Genomic DNA, 16,045 nt, shown 5'->3' on the forward strand with positions numbered 1-16,045 from the left:
AGTATGTTTGTACCCTGTAAAACCTGATAATTTCAGAATCCTCAAACATTTAACTAACTCAAAGATTAAGTTAATAGTATTTACATTTTTATTTCGTATTACACAACCCTGTTGAAAAAAACCAGCATATGCTGGTTAGGTATGTTTTGACGCTGGGATGCTGGTTTAAGCTGGTCCTTTGCTGGTCCTTTGCTGGTTTATGCTGGTCCTTTGCCAGCACATGACCAGCATAAACCAGCAAAAGGACCAGCATAAACCAGCAAAGGACCAGCAAAGGACCAGCTTAAACCAGCATCCCAGCGTCAAAACATACCTAACCAGCATATGCTGTTTTTTTCAACAGGGAAGCATGCTAATTAAAATGTAATTGAAATATTGAATAAACTAGCATTGAATAAACTAGCACTTTCGAGAAATGTGTTCTGAAATATAAACTGTAAAATACATACCATATGATATTTTAAAGCAGCAAATAACGAGAAAGATGACTTTGCTAGAAGAGACAATGGATAAGTGGCCCATAATTTGAGTTAAATCCAGTCACCAGGTTGTGCTCGCCAGTGTAATGAATCTTAAAATGACCTTCATAGAGTCGGAAAACGAATTATACTCGATAGAGAAGCTGTCTTTTAAAATGTCTCGTTTGGCCACATAAATCCGTGTAGTGTCTTGTTTTGAAATATTTAAAACTTAAAAAAAGTAGCTAGTACTTAAAGTGTGTGGGAGGACGTAGATCATAATGACAACAAATCTGCTACATCTGTCTGTGATTCATATCAAGAGTTCTAATGAACAGGGTCGGTGGTGTAGTATATGCGGCTGCATATAGGTTATTAAAGTAACTCAGTCTGAGTATTGATGCTAGTTACATCAACGTCCCACTAGAGGGCAGTGTTATGTCGTGGATGTGGAGAAGTTGAAATATACTGTCTGCGTATGTTCTGGTGGCGGTATTAAAAAGACGATTAACAGTCACAGTGCTCTCCTCTCATGTTTTTATGAATAGAACCCACATTGCGAGAACATGATAGGTGGTGTGCAGAGAAAAGCACCCCTGTCGAAAACAGGCTTTTGAATGGGCTTCATCTGAACTCGCACACTTAAATGGAACAAATGTAATGCTTTTCACGGCAAGCCAGTCTGTCAGGAAATGCACCCCCTCATATCTCCCACTAGGAAAGCGTCACATCCATGAATCATACCCCACTTAATCACATTAGTATTATAACTATACTATAACTATATATAGGAAAGTGTCACGTCCATGAAACTTCGTCAGGGTAGCGCCATATTTAAGTTTTGACAGGAATGAAGACAAGGCTGTGAGGGATAGATGTACAGTGCGGTCAATGGATTGTACTGTTGTTGAATATACTAATAGTTCAGCAGCTGAACTTAAGCTGACAAAATTTCTTTTCTAAAAAAAATAAAAAATAAAAAACTTTCATTGGACAAAAACTCCATTAAATTTTTTGAAAGTTACAATTGTAATAAAATTTTACTTTATACGTGGTATTGTAAAAACATCTGTCACTCACAGCCTAATTTTAATCAGCGTTAAAACCAATATGGCATCTACCTGACTAAAGTCTATAGCTCAATACTATTCAATTATGTCTAAATGTTGTTTAAAGAGCGTTTCATCCAGAAAACATATGCAAGTATGATCATGTGAAAAACATCTCTTAAAAATTGTTTTATGTTAGTTTATATTAAAAACATTTTCTAAATGTCTATTAAATATAAATATAAGGAAATGTATAGCAGATGAGCAAAGTCTAAAAATATCTTCCAGATGAAAACACGTATATCAGACGTCACCACAATGTATATCACAGTTCCGATTCTTTAACTCCAGTATATCTTGAAAACTCAAGAAAATTTGATAATGCCTGAATTAATGTCTGAAATAAGACATTTACACCTGCAATGGTAACAAAATTCGTCTGGTAGATGATTGAGGAGGAAGTCTACTGTCATAGCGGTAAACATAACATAAAAATACTGAGTGTACCTTTAATTTGTGGCTGTTTTTTTCCTTTTTAATCAGCAATTATGAACAGACTTTCAGTAAGTAACTTAACGTTAGACATTCCCATCTAAGTTATCTGGTCATGCTCTTCAACCATAATTCTAATGAACTAGAATGAATAAGCACGTTAAATTACATTAAAAAAACTTTTTTTAAAAAGGCCACAGGCCAGTGATACCATTTCTGTAGGTAAGATTGACAGTGACCTCGTAGTGAGACATATACCAATCAAAATAATACAAAAAAAAAAAACACGTATGTCAGTGTGAACTGTAAAAACAGATAGAAAAGCAAATAAAAATTGAGATTGAATCATTTTATTTATACTGTAGGTTTGGTGAGACCAACAAACTCTCTCCTGATGAGAATTTTAGCTTCATCCAGTTGGTACATGGGTGTCTGGTTGGTTAGTGTGGGTTTAATTCTTCAATGCATGTCAAATACAGATTAATGTAAACACTGAATGAGAAAGCTGTAGGAACCCAGGTCATATATAATATCTGCAACCATGCAAGAGGCAGGACCATAGATACAGATGTATGCATTTCTAGACTGCACCAGATTGCATTTGACCCAAATCTCTGCTTCTTGCAAAAGTGGCAGGCCACCACTCTCCCCCGACACTAGATTCAATGATCTGGTCTGGATAGAGTAACTGGTCATGACCGCAAATCTCCTCGCTGCAGTGCAAGTGCTGTTTGTTGGGCAACTTTTGCACCAAGGAAACAACCCAAAATATCTGTTTGGTCTAAATGTGACATGAATGTACATTTGAGACGAATTCAAACTAAGACTTAATAAACCACTCCATTTTATAAGGCTTTAAGAGATACAAGTTGAATTCTTGAATATCTGGTTTACATATAAAAGCATAAATGGGCGGACAGTACAATTATTAATTTTGTGCAAATCATTGGGGGGACCGAAGCTAAAGCTTTACTAATACAGCTGACCCACAAGCTCGTTTTACGTTTACTCCCCTGGCTGGAAGGTAGGTAACCTTACCTAACAGCCATAGCATGAGGAGCATTAAGTGTCCAGTGGAAGTGATCCAACCCACAATGTGCTAAAACTACAAATCTGAATTAACATACTTCTGTTAATGAATTATCAATTCACCTTTTTTGGGATGCACTGCTGCTCTACGGTATACTGTTATACAGTATTAAGATTAATTTCCATGAACGGAGGGATTTCACAAAGACATACAGTATACAGGAAAACACGCTTTCTCTCTTTCATTCACACTCCAAGCAAGTGCAGACAAACTTCTGTGTAGTTCACAAAACAGATACCAGTGAGGATCAGGTTAGGGACTCGACAGCCTGTTAGGAGGGAAATTGCCGGATCCAACAGTCTTTAAGAACAAGCTGTAGCTTTAAAACACAACAATGTGAGAGTCCGTCTGCTTTTCACCTGTAACTTTTCAAGAGCCCCTCTTCCCTCCGCACATCCCACACCTCACAGCCACCAGAAGCGTATGTATACGATCAGCATGATGATGAAGACTCCACCCGCAGCTAGCTTAGCGTACGTGGAGCGAGTGTTCAGGTACTTGGCGTCACTTCTGTATTTCTTGGACAGGCTGGACAAGTTGCTGGCCTTCGAGTCCAATGCTGAGGAAAAAGCATGAAGAAATGAAGAGAAGAAAGCTGAAATTTTGCAGGTTTAGCTCAGGGATCTTCATTTTCAGGCAAAGGACTCTTTAGTGGCTAGAGAGACAGGGATCTGCTGTTATATGCACTACAGTTAAAAATATTTAGGGTTGGCATGATTTTTTCAATGCTTTTGAAAGAAGTCTCATACACTCACCAAGGCTGCATTTATTGGATCAGAAATATAGCGAAAACAGTAATATTGTGAAATGTTATCACAATTTAAAATAACTGTTTTCTATTTTTATATATTATTTTTTATTTTTAAATAAAATTTTTAAAATGTAATCTATTCCTGTAATGGCAAAGATTAATTTTTAGCAGTCACGACTAGTCTTTAATGTCTCATGATCCTTCAGAAATCATGCCTTTAGAAATGTAATATGATGATTTGGTGTTGAAGAAACTTTTTTTTTTATTATTATAATCAATTTTGAAAACAGTTGTTTTGTTTATTTAATGATCCCTTGCTGAAAAAAAAAATTAAATGTATTAAATAAAAAAAATCCACAGAACGGTAATGTACAAAAATTTGATTTTCACTTGATTTTAGCACCATATTTATACATTTACATTCTTTGTTAATCTAAAATTTCATTGATGTTTGTCATTGAAGCCATATTATTGTTTTACGGAGTCATATACTTGCATTTTAATTTACACTTTTAAAATAAGGAAGGACAGTAAAACATTCAGCTGAACTTTAGCTTCTTAACTTAACATGTAGCTTTGATTAAATATTGCATTTTAAATGCCTCTAAAATAGATAAAATAGAAAAAAAAATAGTTCACAAGAAGTATTTACCAGATAAGGCCTCCCCTCTTTGCAGAACTTCTTCTATGTTGGCCACCATGATTCTCTGTACATCTTGTAGCTCTGTGTTGATGTTGCTCATGTTCCTGCGTGCTCTGCTGTCGATGTATGACTTTTTGGTCTTCTGAATATATGTATCTTTCGACAGGTAATAAAACAGAATTACAAGCTTGTCTCTTGATGGGGAGTAAATGAAACTCTGGTTATTGAGAGAGTGAGGGCTCTTACCAAACTCTATAAAGGAGTAGGGCCTGGAGACCGTGGGCACCTTCTTGCCATGTTGTTCATGAAACTCTGCCTGCAGATCTTCGAGATAAGCAAAGGCTAGCTTTTTAGGAAACCCGGCCTCACAGAGCACCAGATAGCAAACGCCTTTCTCTATGACGTAGCTTTGAAAAGAGGTGAGAAGAAATCTTTTATTAGTCATGCGTTTCATCGTTCACATATTTTTGTGTGTAAAACTAGAACTAAAATGTACTGTGATCTTGAAATCAATTAACTCACCTTCTTATGATCAATTATTTTATGATTTTAGCTGAAGTGTACAGTAAACTTACTGAAAGGCCATTGATCCAGCCTCTAAGGTGCATCGGTTTGGACTCTGTTCATTTAATTTGCGGAAGAGCTGTTTGGCTTGGCTCTGATATTGCTGGAGATCTCGACCCATCTGGGAACAAAAGTGCAAATTTATTAGCCTAGATAAAAACACAGTCACTCTTACTCTGATACATTTGACTCAGTCCTCTTCAGAGGGATTTTACAAAGCTAAAGGTGAACAAACCTTTTCACTTCCCTTCATGGCAGCATGAAAGGAGGAAACGTAGAGATGTTAGACCTAAATCAAGTGACTGTTGTAAAGGTAATAAAACTGCTCGGCACCTATTAGTCACATTAACACGATTCGGAGTAACTCTAGGGAAGCTTTTTCCTTTACTTCTTTCAAATCTACCAAAGCCCAAAACTTTGTCTTGGTCCTCTAAACATCAACAACAAAGTTTTAGCATTGAAAAAAAAAATTTAAATGTAAGAAATAGTTATCAAGATGTTTTGCATCAGTTCAGCTGCAAGAGGAGTTACAGTCAGTCAAAATACTGTGTGAAAAGCGAAGAGGAAATCACATACTCATTCTTTATGGAAAATATGGAAGAAATATATAATCTTAACTGTACAATATTTCAAAAAGGCACACTTAACATGTCTCTTCCTCACACAGAGTTATCATAGGAGTATAGCCTATATGGAATATACCATAAGAATCATTTGGTGCCTTTTTGGAGCTTGACAGCCCATGATCACTGTATGCTTTCAATGTACAGAAAAAATGGAGTATGTTATTTACAAAAATATTTACAACACTCCTTTTGTGTTACACAGAAGAGTCATCATACAACACAAAGGTGAGTTTACGACAACCTTTTTCAGTGAACTATTCCTTTGAATGCAGATTTTTTTATTTTTAAAATGTTATATTTATTTAAAATTTTATATTTATTCCTCTATATTTATTGCATCCGGTTATTGAATATACTCAGATAAAACACGGATAGTTTTTGGGGTAATGTCTCTGACACCATTAATTTAGGGTTCAACCTAAAATGCATTTAGCAGACGCTTTTATCCAAAGCTACTTACAAATGATGATTTTTCACTAGAGTTCACGGAGTCGAAAGATAATGAGTGAATAATTCAACAAGTGGCATGGCATTAAAGTTCAGACATTTGAACAGAAGTTCACATGATATTAAAAATATTTAAAACAATTCTAATATTTTTTAAATTATGTTACTGATTTGTTTGTGTTTTAACCTGTTTATTAAAAAGAAATTGGATTATATTTAGTATGGTGGGAAGACAAATGTTGTGAGTTCAAATCATGACAGAAGAGGGCGCTGTAACTGATCAAAATTATGCGAATCCATCTAATGAAGCCTCTCTCTGTATCTTTCACACCGAAAATAAACGATATGGAGAGAAATATAATAGCTCAAGATTTATTACGCTGTTGGATTCCAAATAAAGCATTTCAAATTAATGTAAATACTCCAACAGACGTCTAATTACTGCAATTTGAGCTAATAAAGGCCAGATTAAAGCAGTTTTTGCTGTTATGGATTACAAATCCAGATAACTAGACACTTTTAGAAGTAAACGTAATGTTTTCAAGATATTGCTCTTTGATTTCTTACATTTACAGTATGCATAGGCCTGAAGTAAATTATAAAACATACAGATATCACTGAGCTCTTATACCTGCTGAGCAATTACATCTTTCACACCGAAAATAAACGATATGGAGAGAAATATAATAGCTCAAGATTTACTACGCTGTTAGATTCCAAATAAAGCATTTCAAATTAATGTAAATACTCCAACAGACGTCTAATTACTGCAATTTGAGCTAATAAAGGCCAGATTAAAGCAGTTTTTGCTGTTATGGATTACAAATCCAGATAACTAGACACTTTTAGAAGTAAACGTAATGTTTTCAAGATATTGCTCTTTGATTTCTTACATTTACAGTATGCATAGGCCTGAAGTAAATTATAAAACATACAGATATCACTGAGCTCTTATACCTGCTCGTCCTCCTGCATTGAAGCCGCCAGCGGCAGTCCGTCCGCCAGCCGCGCGATCATTGTCAGCAGCACCATTTCGCTGTAATGTAAAATTTACCCACAGCAGGTGTATATGAAGCGGTTAACAGCTGTAAAATGTCTGTATCTGGATTACAGCTTCACAACACTCCTCCGTACGCTGAGCTGGCCGGAAATACGTGCATATTTGGCGTCGCTGTATTATTGTCCCGCAGGGTTTTACTTTTTTAAACCACTATCGTTGGTTCCGCATGTGAATGGGGATTAGATATACTGACTTTGAAGGACAGAAATTAATGTTAATTATTTCGTTTTGAGTCATTTATTCGATATTTTACCAGGGACAGTTGTTTTTATCAGTTTAGCAGGTATAACGTCCGATCTAACAAGAGTATACGCATACCTTGTTGTCAGTTAACCCATCTGTCCACAATGGAATATTTATTTATACAAGTTACATAAATATATTTACATACGTTTCTGGACATAAAATAGCTCAAATAAAAGTAATGAAAAGTGATATCTGTGTGTCTATTTTTTGTCAGCCCCACAAAATCACAGAGCGCCTAAGCTTAAATTTTCATTAAAGCTTCAACACTATTTAAAAACTGTGGTCCTTATGATTTCTGACCCCCCTCGAAGATCAAATCAGTTGCTCTTTAACATTATGTTTGGTCAGGACAGTTACTGGAGACAGATACGGCCAGTGCACTCAGCAGACACTAGATAGCAGCTTTTCACATAATGAAGTCTTTTGGACAGAGACCCAGGAATAAAGAACTAGTGGCATTTCTGACACTCTACAAGGATCAAAAACAAAAACACTTTATTGATAACAACATGAGATGTTACAAAAGTAATTTAAAAGATATCCACACTATGTGTCCAGTTAAAGAAAAACAGTCTCTAATTTGTAGTCAGGCAGCTTTTTCTACAGGAAACGTGGTCATGACCTGAATTTTAAAGAGCTGAGGTGTCTGTTTCAGACACAGTTTAGTTCTCTTTACTTGTATTCTCACTGGAAGGAAATTACTAATGTTGTTCCTGTTGCTGCCGCTGATAAATGGTCATGTACTGTGAAATACTGCGCGTGTTTCAGTCAAACTGTGGAGTCAGCAGTAAAACAACTGATTAGGTGATGATAGTGCAGTCTCGGATGTGTCCTGCTGAGACAGTAGTGAAACATGAACCATGCCCCTCCTACACTGTTTTTCACGCAAACAGGTATTTAAGACAAAAAAACCAATACATAAAAAGAAATCAGACTTCATTTTATTCAGTTGTTTTGAAAGATCTAAAAAAAAATGGAATGTTATATATGAGGTGCTTTTTATGGGAGATTATGTAATTAAACTAAAAGACAAAGGAGGCAGGAACATTTAATCCACTTAAAAGGTTTGATTTGTTCCATGTCATTCTGCCAGATTCCCACCACAGGCTTGAACAGGGAGGAATACAGATAATAGTGGGAAATGCCAATGACATAACAGCATTATTACAGCTGGATTAATCAAGACAAAAAGAGATACATTCTATGTCTTCTCAATTTCTCAGTTTCTAGGCCGGGGGTGTCCAAACTTGGTCCTGAAGGGCCACTGCCCTACAGAGTTTACCTCCAACTTGCCTCAGCACACCTGCCTGGAAGTTTCTAGTATGTTTAGTGAGACCTTGATTAGCTGGTTCAAGTGTGTTTAATTGCAGCTGAAGTTCTCTGCAAGACAGTGGCCCTCCAGGAGCAGGACTGGACACCCCGTTCTAGGGCTCTCTAACAACCCAAATAAAAATGGGAAAGGCCGAAGAAAATAAGGTAATGCCAAACAATAATAATAATAAAAAAATTTTTTTTTAAAAATCACTGACTAAACAGACATTAAAATAGAAATCTTAAATTAAAGTGGTTAGATTCCAGGCTACTATGAGGCCGAATAAGAACTTCAAAGCAGTATCTTGCATTCAATAATGAATAATAATTTTTATTAATTCCATTTCAACATACAAAAATGTCCCTTTTTGTGAGCAGTTTTCTGCAAACATGGGAAACTCAGAGATTAAAACAGTGTGGTGCATGTGATTTCCCACAAAACATTTAGTGTCAATGTACAACAGCACTCACATTTGAATAGAATCTGAAAAGAACTCATTCTGTTTGAGAGTATATCTAAAATATCACTTCCAGAGAAATGGATTTTGTGATACATGTCATAGAGATGATGATTTTCATCCAAAATTACTTACAGGTGCACTTGCTGTGAGTAACGCCATTTGTCACATAGAAATGCTTTTGTAAGTGTCTTGCTCAAGGGCACAATGGTGACATGGCTGGTCCAGCAACCACTGCCTCAGCAGCCTGAATAGTTAACAATTACATCAACATCAGCTAAAAGAAGGTAATTAATACAGTATTAAAGAATAAAAACAGAACAAAAATTACTTTATATGTGTATGCTTTTTAACACATAAGACAAGAACGAACAAAACGTGCAAAACTCAAAGCATTTAGGTATACAAGATCCAGTATATCATGGTGTGAATAAATCAGTAACACTGAGGATTATTTGTAAATCTGTTGGGTAATTCAAGTAGGTTCACCAAAATTTCTAGTTTCATTTCAATGTTATTAATTAGAGAAAACAATGCTAAATGACTTTAAACGTGTTGACAATTAAAAAACTAAAAAATAAAGGCAAAGCAAGTATAAAGTATGAAAAAAGGTACAGTACATCAATATACAGTACTGTAGTGTAAAAAATGATTTGTTTGGAGTTTCAGGTAGGTTCAATGAAATGTCTTTCATTTTAATGTCTCTGAGAGAAGTCCTTGATTTTCTGTGCTATAGCCTGGGCCTTTGAGACAGGACATGGCAGCAGTGGGAGTCGAGGGGGACCCATTGCTAACCCTGACACTTCACTCATCACCTGCTTATTCACTGACACATCAAAACCTGCAGAGCATAAATAATAATAATAAAAATGAAAACTTCCTTGCAATAATATGCACAACAAAATCAAGTCTTATGGACACATTTCAAATGTTTGAGATCAGTAAGTTTTGTTTAAAGAAATTTTATTTAGCAAGGATGCATTGAATAGGTCACAAATTCCAGTAAAGACATTTATTATCTTACAAAATATTCCCATTAAAAAAAAAAATTATTTTGAACTTTCTATTCATTGAAAAATTACCACTGTTTCCACATAAATATTAAGTGGCAACATTTCAACATTTTTGACACTGATAATAAAAGGAAATGTTTCAGCAATTCAGCATATTACAATGATTTCTGAAGGATCATGTGACGGAAGACTGGAGTAATTTCTGCTGAAAATTCAGCTTTACCATCACAGGAATGAAATACAATTAGAAATATATTAAAATAGAAAACAATTATTTTTAAATTGTAATAAAATTTCACAGTATTACTGTTTTTATTGTATTTTAATCAAATAAACGTAGCCTTGGTAAGCATAAGAGACTTCTTTCAAAAAGAAATCCAAACATTTGAAAGGTAATGTATGTGGAAAACAATCAACTCACCAAGGTTCTTAGCAAATGTGATAACCTCCATAAATTCAAACTGTAAACAGAAAATCAAATCATTAATTTCTGTAGTTAAAAACATGCTGATAAAATAAAGTCCAAAAGCATCACTAAATGAGAATTACACAAGCAAAACGGGATGAAGGATGTACCTGCAGTGCTCTGGTCTGCATGTGGTTGCCATTATCAAAAGCAGCAAGCATCTGGTTCACTATGTGTCCGAGGTAGTTATATGTGCTGCAGAGGACAGAGAGTGTTGCATGGTCTTCAGTAAAATATTAAGGAAAGGAAAGGACGTGACATGTGGCCAAGTATGGTGTCCCTTGCTCGGAATTTGTGCTCTGCATTTCACCCATCAAAGTGCACACACACAGCAGTAAGTAGTGAGCACACACACACACACACACACACACACACAGAGCAGTGGGCAGCCATTTTTGCTGTGGAGCCCAGGGAGCAGTTGGAGGTTTGGTGCCTTGCTCAAGGGTCTCACCTCAGTCGTGGTATTGAGGGTGGAAGAGAGCACTGGTCATTCACTCCCCCCACCTACAATCCCTGCCGGACCTGAGACTCGAGCCAGAAGCTTCCAATGTGTCTAGCAGGTACTGGTTTTGCTGTAATCTATTGTCAAGCCATAACCTTTATGTGTATCAGTTCTATTCCTTTAAAATAATAATGTAATACAAATCTAAGGTTACACTACTCCCAACAAGCAAATCAGTCACTAAATAACAGAATGCAAGAACCAAATCGGCACCACAGCAGGAAAAACAGTGAAAGGTCATGAATTCATAACAACTGAGGCCAGATAAAGAGTTCCAGGATGGCATGATGTTGGCACTCACCTCCCTACTGCTCCATGAACACCTAGTACCAAAGCTCCCAAGAGTTGCTGCGAAACAAATTGTCAAACAAAATATATCAAATTAAAACCATATTATTTTAATGTTAGACTAGCAGGAAAAATGCAGTAGATGAATGAGTGAGGGGATTGTATACCTCATCTACTCCAAACATGACAGACCAGTTATGGGACTGACTGTAACAGACACACTGCCCGAGATCCCTCAAGTCAGTCCCAGTGTATTTCACTCCCTGAAATGAGGGGATCATCTGCTCTATCCCATTTAGCACATCAGCTGCATCCACTGAAAAATAAAGGAAAAACTGATACCGGACTACAGGCGTCAGTGTGAATCTGTCACATTCTGTACTATGCAGTTCTAAAGAATTTACAGTCAGTGTTTTGACTGCCAGTAATGGTGACATGTGGGAGCTGCACTTACATGCAACACCAGTCATGCTTGGAATATGATAATAATACATCGGAAGATCTGGAGCAAAGGCGCTCACTTCTTTTATAAACAACCTCAATGCATCTGTGAAAAGAGGAAGAGCAATTAAAAGCATGGTTGGAAATATAAAAAAAAAATTAATAATGCAGTGTTTAGGAAAATGGGGTTTAAACCTGCATTAATGGGTTTGAAATAGGAAGGAGAAATTACTGCTATGCCATCAGCCCCTATACTGGCAGCATGCCGAGCCTGAGGAAAAGTAAAAAACATCCACTCAGCATTTTCAAACAGTCACGAGGAGCTGTTTATCTGCACATGCTGAAACACAAATGGATAAGCAACAAATGAGACGAAAGGAGTTTGTGGGGCTTCTGTTATGAAAACGGAGATGTGCATATGAAAAGCGGTATATGCATGAAAAACGCAGTTAATGCGTGTTAATAAAAGGGATTGCGAAGAAGTGTGCTCACCAGTTCTTGAGAGTCTTTTATACTCATGCAGCCAACATGAACAATCACTTGCTCAAGCCTCAACACAAACATAAAAGAAATTAAACCTCTGGCAATGGAAACTTTTATAAGGCAAAAAGTAATAAAGTTATGAATTAGGGTGTTTCTTCAACTTTGCACATTTTGGGCCTCGTGAACTTTTAGAAAATGTTTTTTGCCATTTTTCCTGAAACATCATTAACATATTTTTCATCATTAAAATATTTTTCTGTTAACATTTTGTCAAAATCTTCAAGATTTACAACCCTTGTCCCCTTAATACATTTTTGCTGTCCATAGCTGAATAAACACTATAAATATGCAATAACTCACTTGCCCTTTCCATGTTGGCACCAAGCTGCAGCAAGCTGCTTCCTTTCGTCCACAGTTAGAGAACAGCCCTCACCTGTTGTGCCGTTAACTACCAAAAACAAGGTGGTTTAGGTTACAAATAATATAAATGAGAAAAACGGGCTGCCTTATTCCCCAAAACTTTTGATTAAATTAATAGATTTGACTTACTAAACACACTCTTGACATTCTGCTTCTCTATTAAGTAATCAATGTATGGTCCAATTACAGAGAGATTGATCTCCCTGGAAAAAAAAAAAGAGCAAAGAAGAAGAACAGATCAATGACCAGACCACTGCACCTCAGGCAAATGATTCTGTAATACTTTTATTGAGAAATTAAATATTTCACCCTTCTGCAGTGAGTGGGGTGAATGTAGCTGCCACGAGCCCAGTGAGCTTTTTTACGCTTCTCGACATCTCTGCATTGATACACAACAACATTGAGAAAACGTCAATCACGTAAGCCTACTGAGCAATTCCTTGTTCAGGAATCAGGTTTTAAATGGCCCTGAAAAGTCTCAAGTTCTGTTTTCTTTCTTTATCTCACAACATAATTATTAAACTTGGCCGACCAACTACATTTGAATTCATTCCAGATATAAAAGACAGTCGCTTACCTTCTCTCTCAGTCACTGCACTGTCTGCCTGTTGTACCTTGCGTGTTTGTAAGTGACGTCACTGCACGAGACAATCATGTGATGCGTGTTTAACAGGAAGCGTAGTTGCTACATCTTGAAAAGTAAAATATGTGATAAATCAGACAGTTACTTTATTTAGAGGACCTTTAATGCATTACATTAAGAAATATGTTGTAATGAATGCATACAGTGTGGTGGGATTTCATTCTTTACATTTTTAATAAAAAAATTAACTTTCACCTAGTTATAAAACAAAATCTGCATTCTAGTTATAAAATCATTCGTGTCATGTGAGAGAGACATTGCGGCTGGAGCATATTGCTTACTGGAGTAATAAATGGTGTAAACTGGAAAAAAAATCGTTTATAACAGCATAAATATCTAGTAAATAAAATGAATTCACAATTGTATTACATAGTAATTACCCAATTAAATTAAAAGCAAACATACATGCAAAGTGTAATCTTTGTAAGGTGCATAACAAAGAATATTAGTATCTTATTAATATTTTAATTCCCATTTAACATTTTAATACATTTTGATCATTTTTGGAACAAAATCACTATTTCCTCGCCGGTGAGGCGAATTTCATAGATAGAAGTTTACGTATAAACACACAACTAAATAATTTTTCAAAATTTTAATATAATTTGACATTAAATTAATCACACTAAAGAAGAAATATAACACATAAATACTGTATTTTTCATTTTATTTATTTATTTATTTTTACTTTATTTTTTTACACGTGTACTCAAACAATATATACCGAAAGGAATTTAAAGCAGACATACAAAGTGCACTTTTAGTAAGATGCATTACTACTACTACTACTACTACTTCTAATAATAACTATATAGATACTTTAGGATTAGATCCTTATTTACTGTCAAGCGAACTGCTGACTCCACTAAAGTCTAGTGAAAACTTATCAACTTGACGCTAGGCTAAATCCAAAAAGGCAATGATTAAAAAAAAAAATTCTCAGACTCTCCGTACACTCGCGCCATTTTCAGTTACTTTTTCACCTGTTAGAGACTTGTCCATCGGCCCGGATCCATCTGCAGCACCCGGCCTGGATGCTTGCGTACTCACTTTCAGATTCAGATGCGACAGCCGTAACTCGCCGACACTGCGGCATCCAAGCCGGACTCGTGCACTGCAACTGTGCCAGACTTAGCACAGTTGCATGTCTATATCTGCTCTGTACGGTTCATTAATATTTCATTTAAAATTAATAACGTTACCTAGACAAAACATTTGTTTTCATTTTAATTATATAGATTATAATACATAAATAACATGACTTAACAAATCTATAAACATCTCATTATTATGAAAGCAATTTTAAAGTCCATTAAATAACTAGCTTGACTGCAGCACCCGGCCTGGATGCTTGCGTACTCACTTTCAGATTCAGATGCGACAGCCGTAACTCGCCGACACTGCGGCATCCAAGCCGGACTCGTGCACTGCAACTGTGCCAGACTTAGCACAGTTGCATGTCTATATCTGCTCTGTACGGTTCATTAATATTTCATTTAAAATTAATAACGTTGCCTAGACGACACGTTTACTTTCATTTTAATTATATAGATTATAATACATAAATAACATGACTTAACAAATCTATAAACATATCATTATTAAGAAAGCAATTTTAAAGTCCATTAAATAACTAGCTTGATCAAGCTGGCATGAGGATTTTTTTTTTTACAAAACCATGCAATTACATTCATTAATTTTTCATTTAAAATTGATAACGTTACCTAGACAAAACGTTTACTTTCATTTTAATTATATAGATTATAATACATAAATAACATGACTTAACAAATCTATAAACATCTCATTATTATGAAAGCAATTTTAAAGTCCATTAGATAACTAGCTTGACCAAGCTGGCATGAGGAAAATTTATATACAAAACAATTTATTTACAAAACCATGCAATTACAGACAGCAAAAAGCAGTTATACAATAAGTGTAGATTATGCATTTACTTGAATGAATTGAGACATTTATATGTACACTTGGACTATAACATTTAATAAAGGTTAAAACATAAAACATTTAAAAGGTGTTTTGAAAAGTTTTTGAATTAAACATTTTGTACTTGGTAAAATAATTTAAATAATTATTACCTAACTGTTACTATGAATAATTTTTAAAGGTAATCAGTGAATACTGTTCTTGGTTGTTGCTCATTGTGGGTCATTGTGCAGCATGTCTTTCCACATCTTAGTCCAGTGAGTACTTTGCTTGGGAGCTTTCATTTCTGCACCTGTAAAGAGCAAATAATGCACAAGTATCTATTACTAAAGGTCTAACTGGCAGCTTGACGGAATTGCAATTCGGTCCTACAAATGGCGGCCGCACCACTGTGTGACGTCACATGAAATCCATGAATAAACACACAACTAAATAATTTTTCAAAATTTTAATATAATTTGACATTAAATTAATCACACTAAAGAAGAAATATAACACATAAATACTGTATTTTTCATTTTATTTATTTATTTATTTTTACTTTATTTTTTTACACGTGTACTCAAACAATATATACCGAAAGGAATTTAAAGCAGACATACAAAGTGCACTTTTAGTAAGATGCATTACTACTACTACTACTACTA

The 16,045-nt window shown here is 35.4% G+C and overlaps 2 protein-coding genes across 3 annotated transcripts; both read right to left on the reverse strand.

The window, feature by feature from the left end:
- Positions 1-2,333: 2,333 nt before the first annotated feature.
- On the reverse strand, positions 2,334-7,318 carry LOC107717556 (vesicle-trafficking protein SEC22b-B-like). 2 transcript variants are annotated; one of them, XM_016524338.1, is made up of 6 exons: positions 7,078-7,318; positions 5,283-5,294; positions 5,059-5,168; positions 4,730-4,890; positions 4,493-4,639; positions 2,334-3,648 (listed from the first exon to the last, which is right to left on the reverse strand). In XM_016524338.1, the coding sequence occupies exons 1-6, from the start codon at positions 7,150-7,152 to the stop codon at positions 3,494-3,496; spliced, it is 660 nt and encodes a 219-aa protein (XP_016379824.1). In that variant the 5' UTR covers positions 7,153-7,318; the 3' UTR covers positions 2,334-3,493. The 2 variants fall into 2 exon arrangements, with proteins under 2 accessions (XP_016379824.1, XP_016379825.1); XM_016524339.1 differs by lacking the exon at positions 5,283-5,294.
- Positions 7,319-9,050: 1,732 nt separating this feature from the next.
- Positions 9,051-14,559, reverse strand: LOC107717554 (N-acetylneuraminate lyase). The gene is made up of 13 exons (XM_016524337.1): positions 14,435-14,559; positions 13,386-13,499; positions 13,118-13,187; positions 12,938-13,011; positions 12,749-12,836; positions 12,398-12,455; positions 12,101-12,176; positions 11,919-12,011; positions 11,632-11,780; positions 11,478-11,524; positions 10,785-10,869; positions 10,630-10,669; positions 9,051-10,036 (listed from the first exon to the last, which is right to left on the reverse strand). Exons 3-13 carry the CDS (start codon positions 13,183-13,185, stop codon positions 9,891-9,893), a joined length of 924 nt encoding a protein of 307 aa, XP_016379823.1. The 5' UTR covers positions 13,186-13,187; positions 13,386-13,499; positions 14,435-14,559; the 3' UTR covers positions 9,051-9,890.
- Between the last annotated feature and the right edge of the window lie 1,486 nt (positions 14,560-16,045).

This window comes from Sinocyclocheilus rhinocerous, unplaced genomic scaffold (genome assembly GCF_001515625.1).
Source record: "Sinocyclocheilus rhinocerous isolate Xijiao unplaced genomic scaffold, SAMN03320098_v1.1 scaffold813, whole genome shotgun sequence".
Lineage (NCBI taxonomy): Eukaryota > Metazoa > Chordata > Actinopteri > Cypriniformes > Cyprinidae > Sinocyclocheilus > Sinocyclocheilus rhinocerous.